Source organism: Terrapene carolina, unplaced genomic scaffold, assembly GCF_002925995.2.
Source record: "Terrapene carolina triunguis isolate 2854851 unplaced genomic scaffold, T_m_triunguis-2.0 Scaffold42, whole genome shotgun sequence".
In the NCBI taxonomy this organism is placed as follows: Eukaryota; Metazoa; Chordata; order Testudines; family Emydidae; genus Terrapene; species Terrapene triunguis.
The window spans coordinates 33,134,008-33,150,408 of NW_020664393.1; the positions used below are offsets into that span (position 1 = coordinate 33,134,008).

The window sequence follows — 16,401 nt, forward strand, 5'->3', positions numbered from 1 at the left end:
GCCATATCTCTTGATGTTTATCTTGAGGATGTCTTTTAAATGTTCCTTTTGGCGTCTCCGTTTCCTTCCTTCCTTTGGTGAGTTGGGCATACAGCAGTTGTTTTGGTAAGCGTTCATCAGGCATGTGCATACAGTGCCCACTCCACCTCAGCTGATGCTGGATAATGAGGGCATCAACACTGAAGATGTTGGCCTCTGTGAGGACACTGACATTGATTCGACAATCCTCCCATTTTACGTTGAGGATCTTCCAAAGAAAGTGCTCGTGCTGGCATTCCAGGTTTCTCGTGTGTTTTCAATAGGTCACCCAAGTCTCTCAGCCATGGAGGAGAGTTGGGATTACCACCACTTTATAAATTTAGAGTCTAATATCTGTTCCGATGTTGTGATTGTTGAACACCCGGCAAGACAGTCGGCCAAAGGCAAGGCTGGCACATTGAATTCTGTGCTGAATCTCGACGTCTGTCCTCTGCAAGAGATGGCTGCCAAGATAGGCAAAGTATTCTACATTTTCCAGTTCTTCTTTGTCGATGTAGATCTTCCTTGCTGAGTCTGATGATTGACCAGGGACTGGCTGGTGGAGAACTTTTGTTTTGCCAATGTTCAGAGTAGCCCTAGGCTTTTGTAAGCTTCATAGAAGCAATTAAGGGCTGTTTGCTGCCATCAGGACTGGTTTGACAACAGTAACATTGAGATTACAGCCCTTTTGGAACAGAAGAGAAAAGCTTTCTGCGACTGGCAAAACCAACCACTATCCAGTCGGAAGCAGAGCTCTTTTCCATCTGCTCAAAGCTGAAGTTCAAAGGAGGATCCGAGAAATCAAAAACAAATGGTGGGAGGACAAAGCAAAAGAAATCCAAACATTCAATGACTGACATGATATGCAGAGGTTTTTTTAAGAGACTAAGACCCTGTACGGACCAAGCTCATGTGGCCTCTCACCTCTGAGATCTGAAGATGGTAGTACTCTTCTTAAAGATAACAAAGCCATCAAAGATCTCTGGAAGGAACACTACCAAAAGCTTCTAAATCAAGAATCGACTGTGACTGACACCATCAACTCCATCTCTCGGCACCCAATCTGGGAATCTCTTACCAACCCATCAACACCTGAGGAAGTCTGCAAAGCAATTAAACAAATGAACAATAAAGCACCAGGTCCTGATGGAATACCAGCTGAAATACTGAAAGTTGGGGGAGAAGCACTGGCTAACAAGCTTCACTTGCTGCTCCTCAAAATCTGGCGTATAGAAGAAATCCTTGCTGGCTTATATAATGCTAACATCGTCCCCATTTTCAAAAAGGAAGACAAGGCCAGTTATGACAACTATCGAGGCATTGTCGTCGTCCTCCTCCATCATTGGGAAGATTCTTGCTAGAATCTGACTGAATCGCCTGCTCCCTCTTGCAGAGGAAGTACTTCCAGAGTCCCAGTGTGGCTTCAGACCATCACGAGGCACAAGCAACATGATTTTCGCAGCCAGGCAGATCCAGGAAAAGTGTCAAGAACAATACCAGTAGCTGTATCTGGCCTTTATCAATATGACCAAAGCCTTTGACTCTGTCAACTGTGAGGCTCTGTTGAAAATCGTGTCAAATTTGGCTGCCCAAGCAAATTTATCACTATTCTAAGACTCCTCTATGACCAGATGACTGCCTCCATCCTGTGCAGTGGCTCTACCTCTGTCATCTGAACTGGTGTAAAAGAATATCAGATTGACAGCAACCTCTTTAACCTTTCCCATCTCTGTGCCAGAACTAATGTAATATCGGCAACAATAACTGATCGCCAGTATCCAGATGATTGTGCTGTAGTTGCACACTCAAAGGAGGATCTGCAAACAGCCCTTAATTCCTTCTCTGAAGCTTGATCATTTGTATGGCATATGTAGAGGCTTTTACATTTACAGCTATGCCTTGGGGGAGAGGTTTTTTGAATATATTTCTACTGTCTCTTAACAGAGTTTTAGGATGTAATTGGGAAAATAATATAAATATCTAGTTTAAAAGCAATGTCCTTTAACAGATATCAAGCTTGATAACCTAGAGAAACAATTATGATCTAATTTTGTACATTTTCTGTTTGTTTGTTTTTAGTTGTATAAGATTAGAAGAGGTAAAACTCGGCCTCAAGCACTCTTATTTCTCTGTATGATACTTCTGTTGATTGTTCTTCACACAAGTTATATGATCTACAGTCTTGCACCTCAGTATGTCATGTATGGAAGCCAAAAATACCTGGTTCAGGTGAGACTTTCCCTTTCATAAGGATATATATAACTTACCTTGTTTTTAAAAAGTATTAGAATTGCATATATGGGGTGAGGCAAAGCACAGCCCTGCTGTATACCTATTTTTGAAGGGATACATCCATAAGAATCTCCTAGAGTTATTGTGCCTCTGGATATTTTGGAGGAGTGCAGCCCGGAGAAACTATGTGTTGCATCCTTTTACAAAATGCAGCATGTAGTTTCTGTGTAGAGCTGTAGAGAGACCTGGTCCTGCCCCCATCTAGAAGAAAATTACAGTTGTTGCTGCTAGCTTCCAGTACGCCTTATGCTCCCTCAGCACAGGAATTGCTTTTTATTATTTTCATTATATTCTGATAATGGCCAAGCTCCCCAATCAGGAATAGGGTCCCATTGTGGAAGTTTCTGTATAAACTCATAGTAACAGACAGTGGCTGCCCCAGACAGCTTGCTAATCTAAAAACAAAAACACAAAAGTGGAAGGAATAATAGGATACAAGGTAATCAGAGTAATGGGGGGCATATGTTGTGATAGTTCTGTTTTAAAAAAAAAAAAAAAGTTTTAAACCTTTGTCTATTTTTTTAAATTATCCCAAAACTTACTTTTATCCTGTAAATGTCCTACTTAACCTTAGCGTTTTTCTACAGTATTAGTTTATAATTAACATTAAACTTTTCCGTTAATTTCAACTACTGCTTCTTTTAACTCTTGCATCCCTGTATTTTGTTATCTTTAAGTTTTGCTGTTTCTATTCCATACCCTACCTTTTTCTATTTTAAATTAGTTTTGATTCTTGCACTTCATATTTATTGTATTTATCTCTTTCTATTTTTAAGAAAAGAGGTACGTAATCATCTGGAACTTCAATTTGAGTGACATATGCTGAAGGTCTCATTCTACCAGTACTAATATGTCCTTGGAGTTTCCAAAACTTAAATGTCAATTTCCTAATTCAAAACTGTTGCATCCAACATGCATTAGACCTGATATTGACAGATATAGAGGAATTGATCTCTGAATTAAAAATCAGTAGTTGCTTAGGTGCATGTGATCGTGACTCAGTTGCTCTGTTTACACATACCACATGTAAAGTCCAAACTGGTAATATGTACTTGGTGATTTAAAAGGGCCAATTTCACAAAGTTGAAAACAATTCTGAGCCGAAGGAGCTGGGAGAAAGAATTTAAACACAAAAATGTGAACAGTTGGGAACTGTAAAAAAAACATTTTGACTAGATGCCCAAAAAGTCTGTCCCAAAATTGAGAGAAAACATTACACTGGTTAAGACAGCCTGGTTTAGGTGAAAGCAGCCATTAAACACACAATGTATAACACAGGGGGAAATGGGGTAGGTGAGAGAAATAACTAAATTAGAAGTTGGGAATTGTCCAAAATCAATAAGGGAAGCAAATGGACACTTTGAGAAATCTATGGCCTGCCAAGTTAAAGATGGTAAGGAATTTAAGTATATTAGGAACAGATGGAATCCTAATACTAGATGGAAACAGTAGAATTGTCAATGCAAAAAAGCAGAAGTGTGCAGCAATCTCTTTAAAGTGTTTGGAGAAGACCCAAGTCGTTACTGATCACCATGTGATATGAATATAATACTTTTCATTCTAACCCAAGAGGATGCTCAACAGCAGCTACTAAAGCTAGACATTTTAAAATCCGCAAATCCAGATAACTTGCATCAGAGAGTTTTAAAAGAGCTGGCTGAGGAGGTCTCTGACCCATAAATGTTTATTTTCAATAAGTCTTGGAAACCTGGAAATTTCAAAGGAGTGGAAGAATGCTTTTGTTGTGCCAATATTTAAAAGTGTAAATGAGGTGACCTGGGTAATTATAGGCCTGCTAGCCTGATACTGAAACTCGACAAAATATTAGAATGGCTGATACGGGCCTCAGTTTAATGACGAATTGAGAGTAATATAATTAATGTCAATCAACATGGGTTTATGGGAAATAGAACCTGTTAAACTAACTTGATATATATATATATATATTTTTTTTCATGAGATTACAAGTCTGGGTGATAAAAGTAATAGTACTGCACAACATTTTGATTAAGAAACTAAAATGATACAAATCAACATGGCACACATTAAATGTATTGAAAACTGATAAGTCTCAAGGTAATTGTAAGCAGGGAATCACTGAGAGTGCTTTTAGTCGGGTCCCACAGGGATTGGTTCTTGGTCCTATGCTATTTAACATTTTATCAATGACATGGAAGAAAAATAAAATCCATTAGAGTTTGCAGATGACACAAAAATAAGAGGCGTGGTTAATAATGAAAAGGGCAGTTCACTGATACCGAATAATCTAGATTTCTTGGTAAAATGGGTTCAAGCAAACACTATGCGTTTTTAATACAACCAAGTGTAAAGTCATATATCTAGGGGGAAGAATATAGGCCTTGCTTATAGGATTTTGACGTTTGTCCTGGGAAGCAGTGGCTCTAGAGATGATTTTGAGGTCATGGAGGATTATCAGCTGAACATGAGCTCCCAGACCAACCCTATAGCCAAAAGCATTGCATTGTCTTGGATATATAATCAGGAGAATCTCATGTAGGAGTAGAGGGTGTTTCCTTTGTATTAGACACTATTTTTAACAGCTGCTGGAATTCTGTGTCCAGTTCTGGTGTCCATAATTCAAAAAAGATGTTCCAAAATTGGAGAGTGTTCAGAGAAGAGTCACAAGAATGATTAAAGTATTGAAAAACGTACTTTGTAGTGAGACTCAAGGACCTCAATCTATCAAACACAAGTTTAAGGGGTGATTTGATCAGTACTTATGTGAGGAACAGAAATTTAATAATAGAGGTACCTTTGTCTGCTAGATTGAAGCGATGACCATATCCAATGGCCAGAAGTTGAAGATAGACAAATTAAGAGTAGAAATAAGTCACAGATTTTTAACAGGGAGGATAATTAACTATTAGCAGTTTATCAAGGGTTATGGTAGACTTTCCATCACTGGAAATGTTTAGATCAAGATTGGACGTTTTTCTAAATGGGATGCACTAGTTCAATCACCGCTATTGATCTTGAAGTGGGAGTTAATGTAGGTAAGTCCTGTGGTCTGTGTTAGAGAAGGTCAGACTAGATGATTACAGCTGTCCTTTCTGACCTTAAAATATACAGGTCTATGAATAGTTACCTAGGAAAATCAGAATCAATGTTAAACTTAAAAAAAATCCAAATATGTTATTGTATGGAATTGCTCATTTAGGGCACCCAAACAAGCTTAAGTATCATCATGCAACAACCATACATTGTGTTTAATCAAGTGTGTAATTACAAGTAATAGAAAGTATTAAACTAATTTTAAACACACTAATTCTTTTCCAGATTTCCCCCTTCCTCCTCCCCCACATGGTATCATGATGGGAAAGGGATAGATGTTTGGGTGTCATAATGGAGTACTTTTGTATACCGTAACATGCTTAGATTTATTTAAAGTTTAACCGTAGCTTTGGATTACCTGCATGTACAATAAGATTTAGACTTACCGCTTTTTCTAGGAGTTGGGCCATTGAGGATAAAAGACCCGTTAAGGAATTGCTGCCTTTCAGAGGCTCAACCACCTAGCTTAGTTGTAGTTGCTCAACTACATCTCACTGACCAGTGTATGTCTCTGCCCCACCCCAGCAGACCCTCTGACATATATGCCCTCTGAATTCCCAAGTCCAATATCGTTGCTCTCACAGTTCACCTGTACTCCTGCCTCACTCCCAGGACAGTACTGTCTGGGTGCACAGTGGAGTCAATGCAGCAGTACCTTAGGCCATGTCTACACTTACTGGGGATCAACGCTGCTGCGATTGATGCAGCAGAGGTCGATGTAGCAGGTCTAGTGAAGACGCACTAAATCAACTGCAGAGCACTCTCTGGTCGACTCCGGTACTCCACCGGCATGAGAAGAGTAAGGTAAGTCGATGGGAGAGCGTCTTCCGTCAACGCAGCGTGGTGTAGACACCGCGGTAAGTCGACCTAAGCTACGTCGACTCCAGCTACGTTATTCACAAGGCCTTAGTGGTAAATGTTCTCTAGTAATGGAGAAGAATAGATCATATTTTTCCTATTGTCTTTCATCTAGCAGGGAGCCAACACATTTGCAGATGACCTGAGTTGCAATCAATAGGGTCCACTCACTGGTCACTGAAAGACATCTGATTTTTTGTTCAGCAAATGCAGTTGTCTTATAAATTTGTTTGCTAACAAAGAGCAACTGCCTGGGAGACCTTAGTTCCTTGTTAGATGCCTTAGAGTCTAACCCAAGTAATACTTTTTTATTGAGACAATTCTGAATTCTTAAAAATGCAGTACTTTTCTTCCAGAACAAAGAAATTTAAAAATCCTTTCAGCAATAACATTACTACAAGAGAATTCATGTTAAAGATGTTCTTTCTCAAGCTGATGAGCCTTATGGTTTTGGCAGCATATGTACTTTAGTATGTCATGTCATGCTAGCCAAATACAGACAGCAATATTTTGAAATTTATACAGCCAGGGATGTATTCCTATCCCTTACATGGTAGATTCAGCATCTCTCTGCCCTGGAAGGAGATGCTTTCAACTTTCCAGCTCCGTCAGTCCCAGTCACCTCTGACACTTACATTCTAGGCTGGTGTAGCTATTCTAAGGATTTGTAAACTTAGTCACGTGAATTTCTGGGAAGAAAAAACTTCATGTCAACATCTAGAATTAAGGCCATTATATTGGGCTCTCAAGTCCTTTCTCCATCTTCTACTGGCAGAGTGAATCAAGTACTTACTGACAACATTGCAGATGTCTTATGTGAACAATTAAGGGGAGCACCTTCCAGCTAGCTGTGCAGAGAGGCCATAGCTCTGTTGGATGGTCCATAGTACACAGTACACGGAATTTATCCATTTGGTAGCCAAATTTATCCATTTGGTTGCAGGGAAGGACTATATTACTGGCAGATCAGCTGAGCAGTGACTTACACAATCAACATTTGTCACTCAAGAACTCAGTAGCAAACATCTCCCTATGGGTATAGTGGAGATGGACCGACATGCAACAAGACGCAACACCAAATGTTAGAGGTTTTGCTTCAGAATAGGAGCAGCTAATCAGCCCATAGTAGGTGGGTTTCTTCTAGACTAAATGGGGACTTTTTCTAAGTCAGGAGAACCAAACAAGAGGAAAGCCAAGGTTATTGTGATTCCAAGGCCTGGATAAGATAAGTGTCTCTCTGATGTCCTGCAAGAGTTGCAAGGAGTTACTCTCTCGTCCCCTGCGACCCCGAACACATAATTTCAGACCTATTGTCCCCAGTAGAGAGGCCATAATTCCCATATGGACACAGACTCTCTCCACTTGACAGCATGGGCTATAGAGATTTGACAGATCTAGAACTGTCCTGTTTGGAAAAGGTCCAAGAGATTCTATTAAAGCAATCCACTTGCCTGTTATGATTGTAAGTGGAAAAGGTTCTCTTTGTGGGCAACCAGCAATAACATAAACCCAGCTTCAGTTCCCATTTAATCTATACTTGTGTACTTACTTCATGTGATATGCTTGGGACTTTCCATACTGTCAGTAAAAGTACATCTCCAGTTGATCAAAATAATGTATCCAGCTATAATTTAGTTAAAAGGTTATTGAACAGATCTGTCTTTTGGTTAGAGAATCCATTCCTACATGGGACCTAAATTTTATATGTAATTAGCTTGTGAAACTTCTCTGAACCAATTGGAGAATGTTTCCTGTTTCATCTCTCAATTAAGAGAGCCTTTGAAAAGATATATGTAGGAAACTGTCCTGTACTGGCAATGGCATGAGCTAGGGTTTTTCCCAGCTGAAATTTGATTGTATGGATACATTGACATGCAAGCAGTTGCCAATTTTCAGCAGTTCTTAACATGTCTTCAAAAAGCTTTCGGGTACATAAGGTGGTGGTTCTTCTCCTCACATATTTAAATAATTGAAAACTAAATTGGTTACTACATGAGCCTTGAATATAAAAGTCAAAACTGAGAATTATATTCCCTGCTTTTTCTTAGCTGTGGTTGAAGTATTTTTTTAAACTTCTGCTGGTGTTTCTTGCATATTGTAAAAATTAATTTGTTCTGTGAGTTTAATCTGTTCTTAGTACCCTGCTTATGTAGAAATCAGAATTCAATTTTAAGTGTGTTTTCATCTGTATACTGGAGTTAATTTGCTGTTCCCATTTCTCCATTGTAATCTTTCTTCCTATGCTTTCAAATTCCAATTAATCTGTAAATATCCCTATTGGGAAACAATATTTCCGTAGACACGTTCAGCAATTCTGTAACTTTTGATTCTTCAACTTCCCATCCTTTTTAATGTTCAAAACCTTAAAACCTTAAGAGAAAAAAGTATCTTGAAGTGGAAGCATTGGCTTGTGCAATTTTCTTTACAGTAAAAAGGAAGAGGATTGATTAGGAGGGAAAGATGGCCTTGTGGTTAAAGCATTGGACTGGGACTAATCTAAAATATGTGACAGGGTCAGGAATTGAATCCACATTTCCTGACTATACCACTGACTAATGTTACTTTTGAAAACTCAGGGATGTTGAAAGGTCCCAGAATACTGGAGAAAACCAATGCAGCACTGATCTTCAAAAAAGAAGTGTAATTCTAGCAATTGCCATTTAATCTATTTTCAATACCAGGGGGGAGCTAAACTTTTAGAATGAACAAAATCTTATGAAGTCTTTTATCTGGGCTTCTTCTCTCATACCTACATTACCTTGGGGGAAGAGAAGCACATTCTGAGGTGAGTAAGCCATGTAAACCCCTGGTGGAGGCACACATACTCCAGTATGCTTTCAAAGCCCCTAGACCCTTGTGATGTCAGTATAGTACAGTCCATTACTCTAAGATGATATTGCTTTCCACTTCTTAGTTTTCTTCTCTGCCCTCATTTCATCCTTTTCCACCTGCACATTCCTCTGCTTCCTGCTTCTTTATCTCTGATTTACCATGCTCTTCCACCTGCCTTCTGCCCTTAGAAATACACTCATCAGCCTATCCCTTTCCAATAAAAGAAACCCCTTTTAAGCTTTCAGTTAATGTTTTTTAAAAAATCAAGCAAGTTACATGCAGTTTAAGTAAATAAATTATCTTTAACTGCAACCCCTGCATTCTCGTCTCTTAATCCTGTTTTCGTTTAGATTGTAAGCTTTTCAGAGCAAGGACAACATCTATTCTATGATCTATGAAGTGTCCAGTAGAATTCTGAGTACTCAATAAATAACGAAGAATAAAATTTGCCAGACAAACTGGATTTTTTTTTTAGATAGAAATGCAAAATTAATTGATGGGAAAAAAAAGTAGCATCTTTAATATGCTTACATTTTACTATTGAAATAGAATTTGAACTCTGTCTTGTGGAACTAACATTTAATTCATATTGGCTTGAAAGTATGAATATCCTTTAAGAGCTTGACGATTGACTAAAGGGATAGTAAGCAAAATCTAATAAAAATCGCAGTATAAAGGGGAATAGTTTCTAGCAAGGATATTGCTTGGTTTATTATTAGGCTTGGTCTTACATAATGAAATAAATTTGAGACCCTAAATTAGGAGGAGTTTGGAAGAAATGATAAAAATACAATATACAAAAGCAACCTAGAAGCTTCCCAGCACAGATAAAAAGATATGATCCATTCCGTAAGGAGCCTAATGAGGCAATAATGGTTTTAAGGTGTTGAAAGACTTGAGTAACATCAGTATGCTCATTCAGAGAATGAATTTCTCAGTAAAGACTGATGCACAACATAGTGTAATAAAAGTAGAAAAATCTGGAATAAAATCAACACGTCTTAATTAGCTCTCATCTTGTAGGTGTTATGTGGACTATTAGGAAATAACAAAATCAGAAAGAGTATTGTTCTTGTGGATTAGTTCAGGTAGGGTGTTCCATGTGTAGGAGTCAGTGGGGAAGAAAGTGCAAAAAAGGAAATAAGTTGCGGAAGAAGTGAATGAACAGAATATTGAGGCTGCCATCATTTATGAAGCAGACATAATGGGTGGAAATAATGTGAATAGGCTGTTGTTTCCTTGAATAGTGAGGAAGAACTGGACACCTATCATCTGAGTGGAGGGTGGGATGCTTGTGGTGGATACTAGGGAGAAATGTACTGGTGGGCTTTTGGAACCAGAGAAGGAGGGCACTCTTCTTCTGCCCATTGCCCCATCTTTCTCCTCTTTATCCTTGTAACTTCCTTACTTCTTGCAGTCTCAGGAAATGCCTGTCTCTATTTTTAGTGGAGGCCTTATTTGAGGCCTGGTGGTGTTGCAGGGGCAAAGATAACATGAGAAGCCTGATCTGGAGGTGATGTAGAGGTGTACATTCAGTTAGGCTGCTGTCATTTTCACTGGATCAGCTGACTGATTAATTCCTTCAGGAGGTCAATCTGCAAAGGTTTATTTAAAAAAAAAAACAAATGCCTCTTTTGTGAAAGTGACCATGACACTCCCAGTTGACAGGCACATGTTCATTTTAGTTGAAAACAACCATCAAGACATGCAAGAACGATCAAGGGAAGTGGGGAAATCAGATGTCTGGGCATGAAATAAGCAAATAAAGTTCAGCTTAAAAAAATGCCAAATAAGTAATCTGGTGGAAAATAATTTGAAATATAGATATTAAGTGGGAGGGAGAAATCTGGGAAGTAATGCTGAAAGACATAGAAGCAGTAATGGGCAGCAAATTAGACCCACGTTTGAGATGCAGTATGGCACCGAAAAGAGCTAATGCAATTTTATGCTGCATACATAGCGGCATCATAGAGCAATACTGCTCTGGTGTACCCATGGCTAGAATAAAGTCAATAACACTTCCACAGTGCCTAGCCGGATCTTTCAATCCATCATGTGATCCAACACCTTTAGCTCATACAACTGTTTGTCAGGTCCCTATATGTACAGTCAAACTTGTTTATCATTTTAAAGGGTTTGTTAGAATATCAACTAAAGCTTAGTTATGAAAAAGATAATCTTTTGGAGCAATTTTATACTATGAAATTATTCTGTAACACTTCAGAACCTGTAAAGCATTGAAAATAATCAATGGCATGCAAAGATTAAAGATGTACTGCAAGAATTTTTTAAACCTTTTTTCTTGCAAGTGAAATTTAAAACATATCTATAAAATATAGCTGTTGTGTCAAAATGATTTCTTGCAAGATTTATATGCTTCAGAAAACACCACATTGCATAATGTATTCACCTATATAAAATGTTCTCTTCTGACATTACATATTCTTCATGCAGCATAATATGACACTTGTTGATGGCCAGCCAGGGAATGTTACAACATACGTGCCTAAAGTCTGTGATGCAGATGCCCCAGAAGGTAAGACAAATGAAACTTTTGTTCAATGCACACTTCCTGGGTTGCATCATTGTAGAAGATTGGTTACTTCATTATATTTGTGTGCACTAGCAAGAGAAACCACTGAAATTTTATTTTCTTAAAAAATAATTGAGCATTTGCTCAAGCTTCTTTAGTGTTTATGTCCTCTGTGTTAAGGTTTACTTACAGAAGCTTGAAATGTAGCCTAGTTAACAGCCTAGTACATTCCCATTTGTGGAAAGAAATCTACTCTGTAGAATATAAATCCTAATTCAATGCATTTTACTATATAGACATAAAGATCTAATTTAACAAATCTCCCACTCAAATAATATACATGTGTTAATAATACCCTTGACAAAATTTGTTTTTTCAAGGTTTAGATCAGTTTCTGAAAGGGGAAGTGTAAGTGATTTTTGGGGGGAGTGAGAGGGGAAAGGGGGGTGATTGGTGAACCATCCAGAAAACTGTTATGCTAGCAAATAATTCTGAAACATATCCTTTTTTACAGTGAAAATTCAAGAATCATATAATTACATAGGCTTGTAATTATAAAACGTTTTCAAATTTAGTAAAGGTGTACGTATAAACCATCTAAAATGTTATTGAGACAGAAAAATGTCGTCAGAAGTCTGCCTAATTAAAGCAGTTTACCAAGGATCCTGGTGGATTATACATCAATGACAATTTATAATGAAGGTTGCATGTTTTTTCTAAAAGAGATGCTCTAGGAATTATTTTGTCCCTTTTGGCCTTGGAATCTATGAAAAACTCTGAGGTTAGAGTTTGAGGGGATCATCAGTTGTATTGAGTTCTTCAACCTTTAGTTTTTGAGGCCACAATCTTTGCATTTGGCTTCTTCAAAATCAGCAAAAATAGATTTATGGCCATCTAAAATAATCCATGAATTTGCAGAATGAAGCACTGGAGTTTGTGTTCCAATCTTGGCATATTTTTTCTGTGATGTAAAAGCTTGCACAGGCTGTGGAAGGGAAGGTTGAAAAATAGGGATACATGTCCATGTATACATAAAGCCTGGGGGGGAGGGGCGAGAAGGTTTCTTAAAAATATTACTAAGCACAAAGCATGCTTATCAATAATTGACATGAGTTTGCAATAGCTTTCCATATAATTCCAAATCAACTATCCTCTTTCTCCACTAGCACTTACACAGACACTGGGATCTAAAACACTTCTTTTTTTTTCTCTTCCCATCACAGGGTAATGATTGAGGAAATCACATTTAATTTTAAGAGCACTTTCATTAAGGGATTTGAATATTGGTGATAGTATCTGAACCTGTTCCCAGTTCAGAACATGTAGATTTTGTTATGGCTATGGTGGTGTATTTAGGAATTTTGTTGCCTCTGTAGGGTTGTATTTTTCCATACAAAAGTTAGCGTTTAAATTTACTATCACAAGCATCAGTGTCTCATTGTCTTTGGACATGAGTCAACAAGTCTCTGAAAGAGTTTCTGCCTGTGCTTCTCTCTTAAATGAAGCATCCTTGACTTGTCTTCTACCTTTGTGAATGCATTGTCATTAAGAATAACTCTGGAGTTCCTAATGTCAGAACTATGTTGTGGTCTTGCCCCTTTTTTTCTCCCTTCCCCTTCAGGTTGAAGTTCTTACTTTGAATTTACCAGTGCTGATACAAGAAGATGGATAGGGGAAGCATGCCTTGTACACAGCATTATTTTGTGACCTGGGTCAAATTAGGTGAAAGTGTTTGTCCCCAGAATAAGTTCCACCTTCTTAAGATGCCAGAATGGGATACCATCTCAGTATATCATACAAATGCTCAAATATTTTATAAATAGAAGACTTTCTGGGCTCGCCTCATTGACCTGAATTTGAATACACCCATGGGCTTTGCTAGACTCTTCAGTCTTGGATTCTCTGCGGTGGGGCTCAGATATCCTCTGATTGCTTTGGGTTTTGCTTCTACTTGATTAGGGTAAAAATAAATGGTGGTATTCTCCCATACCCACCCATACTTGGCTCTTAAATAAACTATCATGCAGAATACATAGAGTAGATCTTCACAATATACTTCACTATATACTTTGACCAAAGTACCACCTAACATTGGCATTTAAAATATCCGCATTGGCATCTGAGTTAGCACCCATTTAGGAAAACTGGGTAGTTCAGACTTCTTGAAGCTATTATTTCAGCCTCTCTTCAAACTCTAGTACACATTATTGCACTGGGTACTTTTAGTTTGCATTGTCAAGCTTTTCTTTGCAACTATAGTGCCCAGAGTCTTCAGCTTTTAAAAGATGAAAGCAGAGACTCTGGAAAACAAGAAGTGATTTAGGAGAGGTGCTGATGTGCAATACTGCTGCATACTAGCCCAGTTCAAGGCCTGAGTAACTATTAATGTTGAAGGGTTGAGATGACTTAATAGAATGCCTTGGTGTAAGCATTTAATATAGGTATAGCCAACACCTAATACAATAAGCTGTATTTTGCTTCCGACAGTTCTATAGTACAATTCTTTGAGAATGTTTTGGAAAAGGTTTCTTTTGTTGTTGATAGAACTTTTTTTGGTTTAATCTTGTTTTCTGTACATGGCTTTTGAGAGTCTCATTGAATTCGTAATAATTATGATCAACCCATGCATTGGGAAAAGAATCTACGGAAATGCCAGAAAGCCAAACTTGGTGCTTGTCTGCTTTCACTGTATTGTGATGATCCAGAAAATTGTGACGGCTAGGAGTCTCACGGGACCCCCCCCCCCCCCCCGCCTCAAATACTTACAGTAGAAAATAGGATTTAAAGCAAATATTGTGGATTTATCTGATAAGGATATTTTTGAAACCTTAAAAAATATCCTTAACAGTTGAACACGGAAGTGCTACATACAATCAGGAGTTACAAATGTTTGCTCAACTGATTGCTTTCTTTCTTTAATAGATGTTCCAGCTTACTGATGGAAGAATTTTTGTTTTAAATTTTATTGATCTAAAAATTCAGAGCATTGACAACAGTTTACACATGTTCGGCAGGTTTGGTAGTTTAGTTTCTGAAAACTGCTGATTTAGAATATCTGAGGACTACTTCTTCAAAAATGTTCTGCAGAAATTTTTCCAGTAAATGGTTTATTAACATACGAACGGTCATACTGGGTCAGACCAAAGGTCCATCTAGCCCAGTATCCTGTGTTCCGACACTGGCCAATGCCAGGTGCCGCAGAGGGAATGAACGGAACAGGTAATCGTCAAGTGATCCATTCCCTGTCCCCCATTCCCAGCTTCTGGCAAACAGTAGCTAGGGACACCATCCCTGCCCATCCTGGCTAATAGCCATTGATGGACCTATCCTCCATGAATTTATCTAGTTCTTTTTTTAACCCTGTTATAGTCTTGGCCTTCACAACATCCTCTGGCAAAGTGTTCCACGGGTTCACATTTAAATTGTATTCATTTGGACCACTAACACTTTTCTCCTAAGCATTTATCTTGTATTTTGACTTCGTCTTTTTTAGATGCAAGTATATTTTCTCCATATACTAATTTTAAATGTTTAGCATTTAAAGTATTTTATTTTTTTACTGGCTTTGTGGATGTGACCTACTCAATTATAACCACTATTCAGATGTAGTGGGGATGAGAGCCCTGCTGATTTTATTGCACTTGAATTGTATTTTTCTTCTCAGTAGAGTGAGCAAAGAACAACCTGACAGAGATCATGTTGTTATGGCAACTAATCTTCTAAAAATAATTTCTATATTGTTAGAACTTTAGTTGCCTTTAATATGGAATTCATTTTACATAGATTTGTTTCTAACCAGTATTTTGCTTGCTGAAGAGGACAGGTTGTTTATCTTTCTTCAAAATAAAGATGGGGTAAATAGTAACACAATCTGAGTGCAAAACTATCAAATCTTTGATGTTATTTAGGTTTAGAACTGTAATGCTTAGACAATTTTAGCTTGTATTTGAAAGTGTTAATATTGTCAAGAAACAGTTTTTTCTGATATGTTGTCTCTGTATTTACTTCTAATATATAAATTAACTTAGCCTGAATATCATAGGCTATGATGACTGACCTGAAAAAGGGAATGCAGAAGACAAGAGGAAATGGAGTAGATAAAATTTTGCCTTTTACCAGTTGAGAATCTGTCTGCATAAAAATTCCTTAGCACAAATGTATACAATACATGAATCATCCATTTACTTGTTCAGTCTAAGTACATACAGTTTATTAAAATAATTGTCTGTAAAACAGCCAAGGATTTTGTACATCGCAGTACCTTAGTGTGTTATAAAAGGAAACATTTATTTATAATAAGCTTCAGTAGAGTTAGGAGATATTTGAAGCAGCTGTATGATAGAGGAGCTTTATGACAGAATATGTACTTACTTTAATTTACTACTGTATTTAAAAAAAATGCATCATTTCTCAGTCCACTTGTACTTTCTCAGATAACTTCTTACTGCTGCGTTCTAGGGTGCAGTATACCCTTAATCTGCTTTTACCACTGAGTAACCTTCCAGTTCCCCTTTCCCGGTTTTAATGTATTAACCAAAATGTATTTTTCCTTCATCTTTTTGTTTGGACATCTGGCCACTTAGCATACCTTTTTTGTGGTAATCTGTGCTGCATTTATATTACTCCCAGGGGAATGCTGCACCAAAAAAATAAAAATTATAAGCACAATATTTTAAAATTCTGCAAAATTTTATTTGTCAAAATAACACTACATAATCACGTCAGTTTCAATTATTTTGGTAATTTTATTTCAAAATACCTGTCAGCAGGTATGTCTGTAACAATATACACACACA

The 16,401-nt window shown here is 37.7% G+C and overlaps 1 protein-coding gene across 2 annotated transcripts in view; it reads left to right on the plus strand.

The window, feature by feature from the left end:
• Positions 1–16,401, plus strand: part of LMBRD1 (LMBR1 domain containing 1) — a 244,472-nt gene that overhangs the window by 189,597 nt on the left and 38,474 nt on the right. For both annotated transcript variants that reach the window (XM_026654807.1, XM_026654799.1), the window contains exons 13-14: positions 2,098–2,247; positions 11,527–11,608. In XM_026654807.1, the coding sequence (XP_026510592.1) occupies positions 2,098–2,247; positions 11,527–11,608 (232 nt within the window). The remainder of the gene's footprint in view (positions 1–2,097; positions 2,248–11,526; positions 11,609–16,401) is intronic.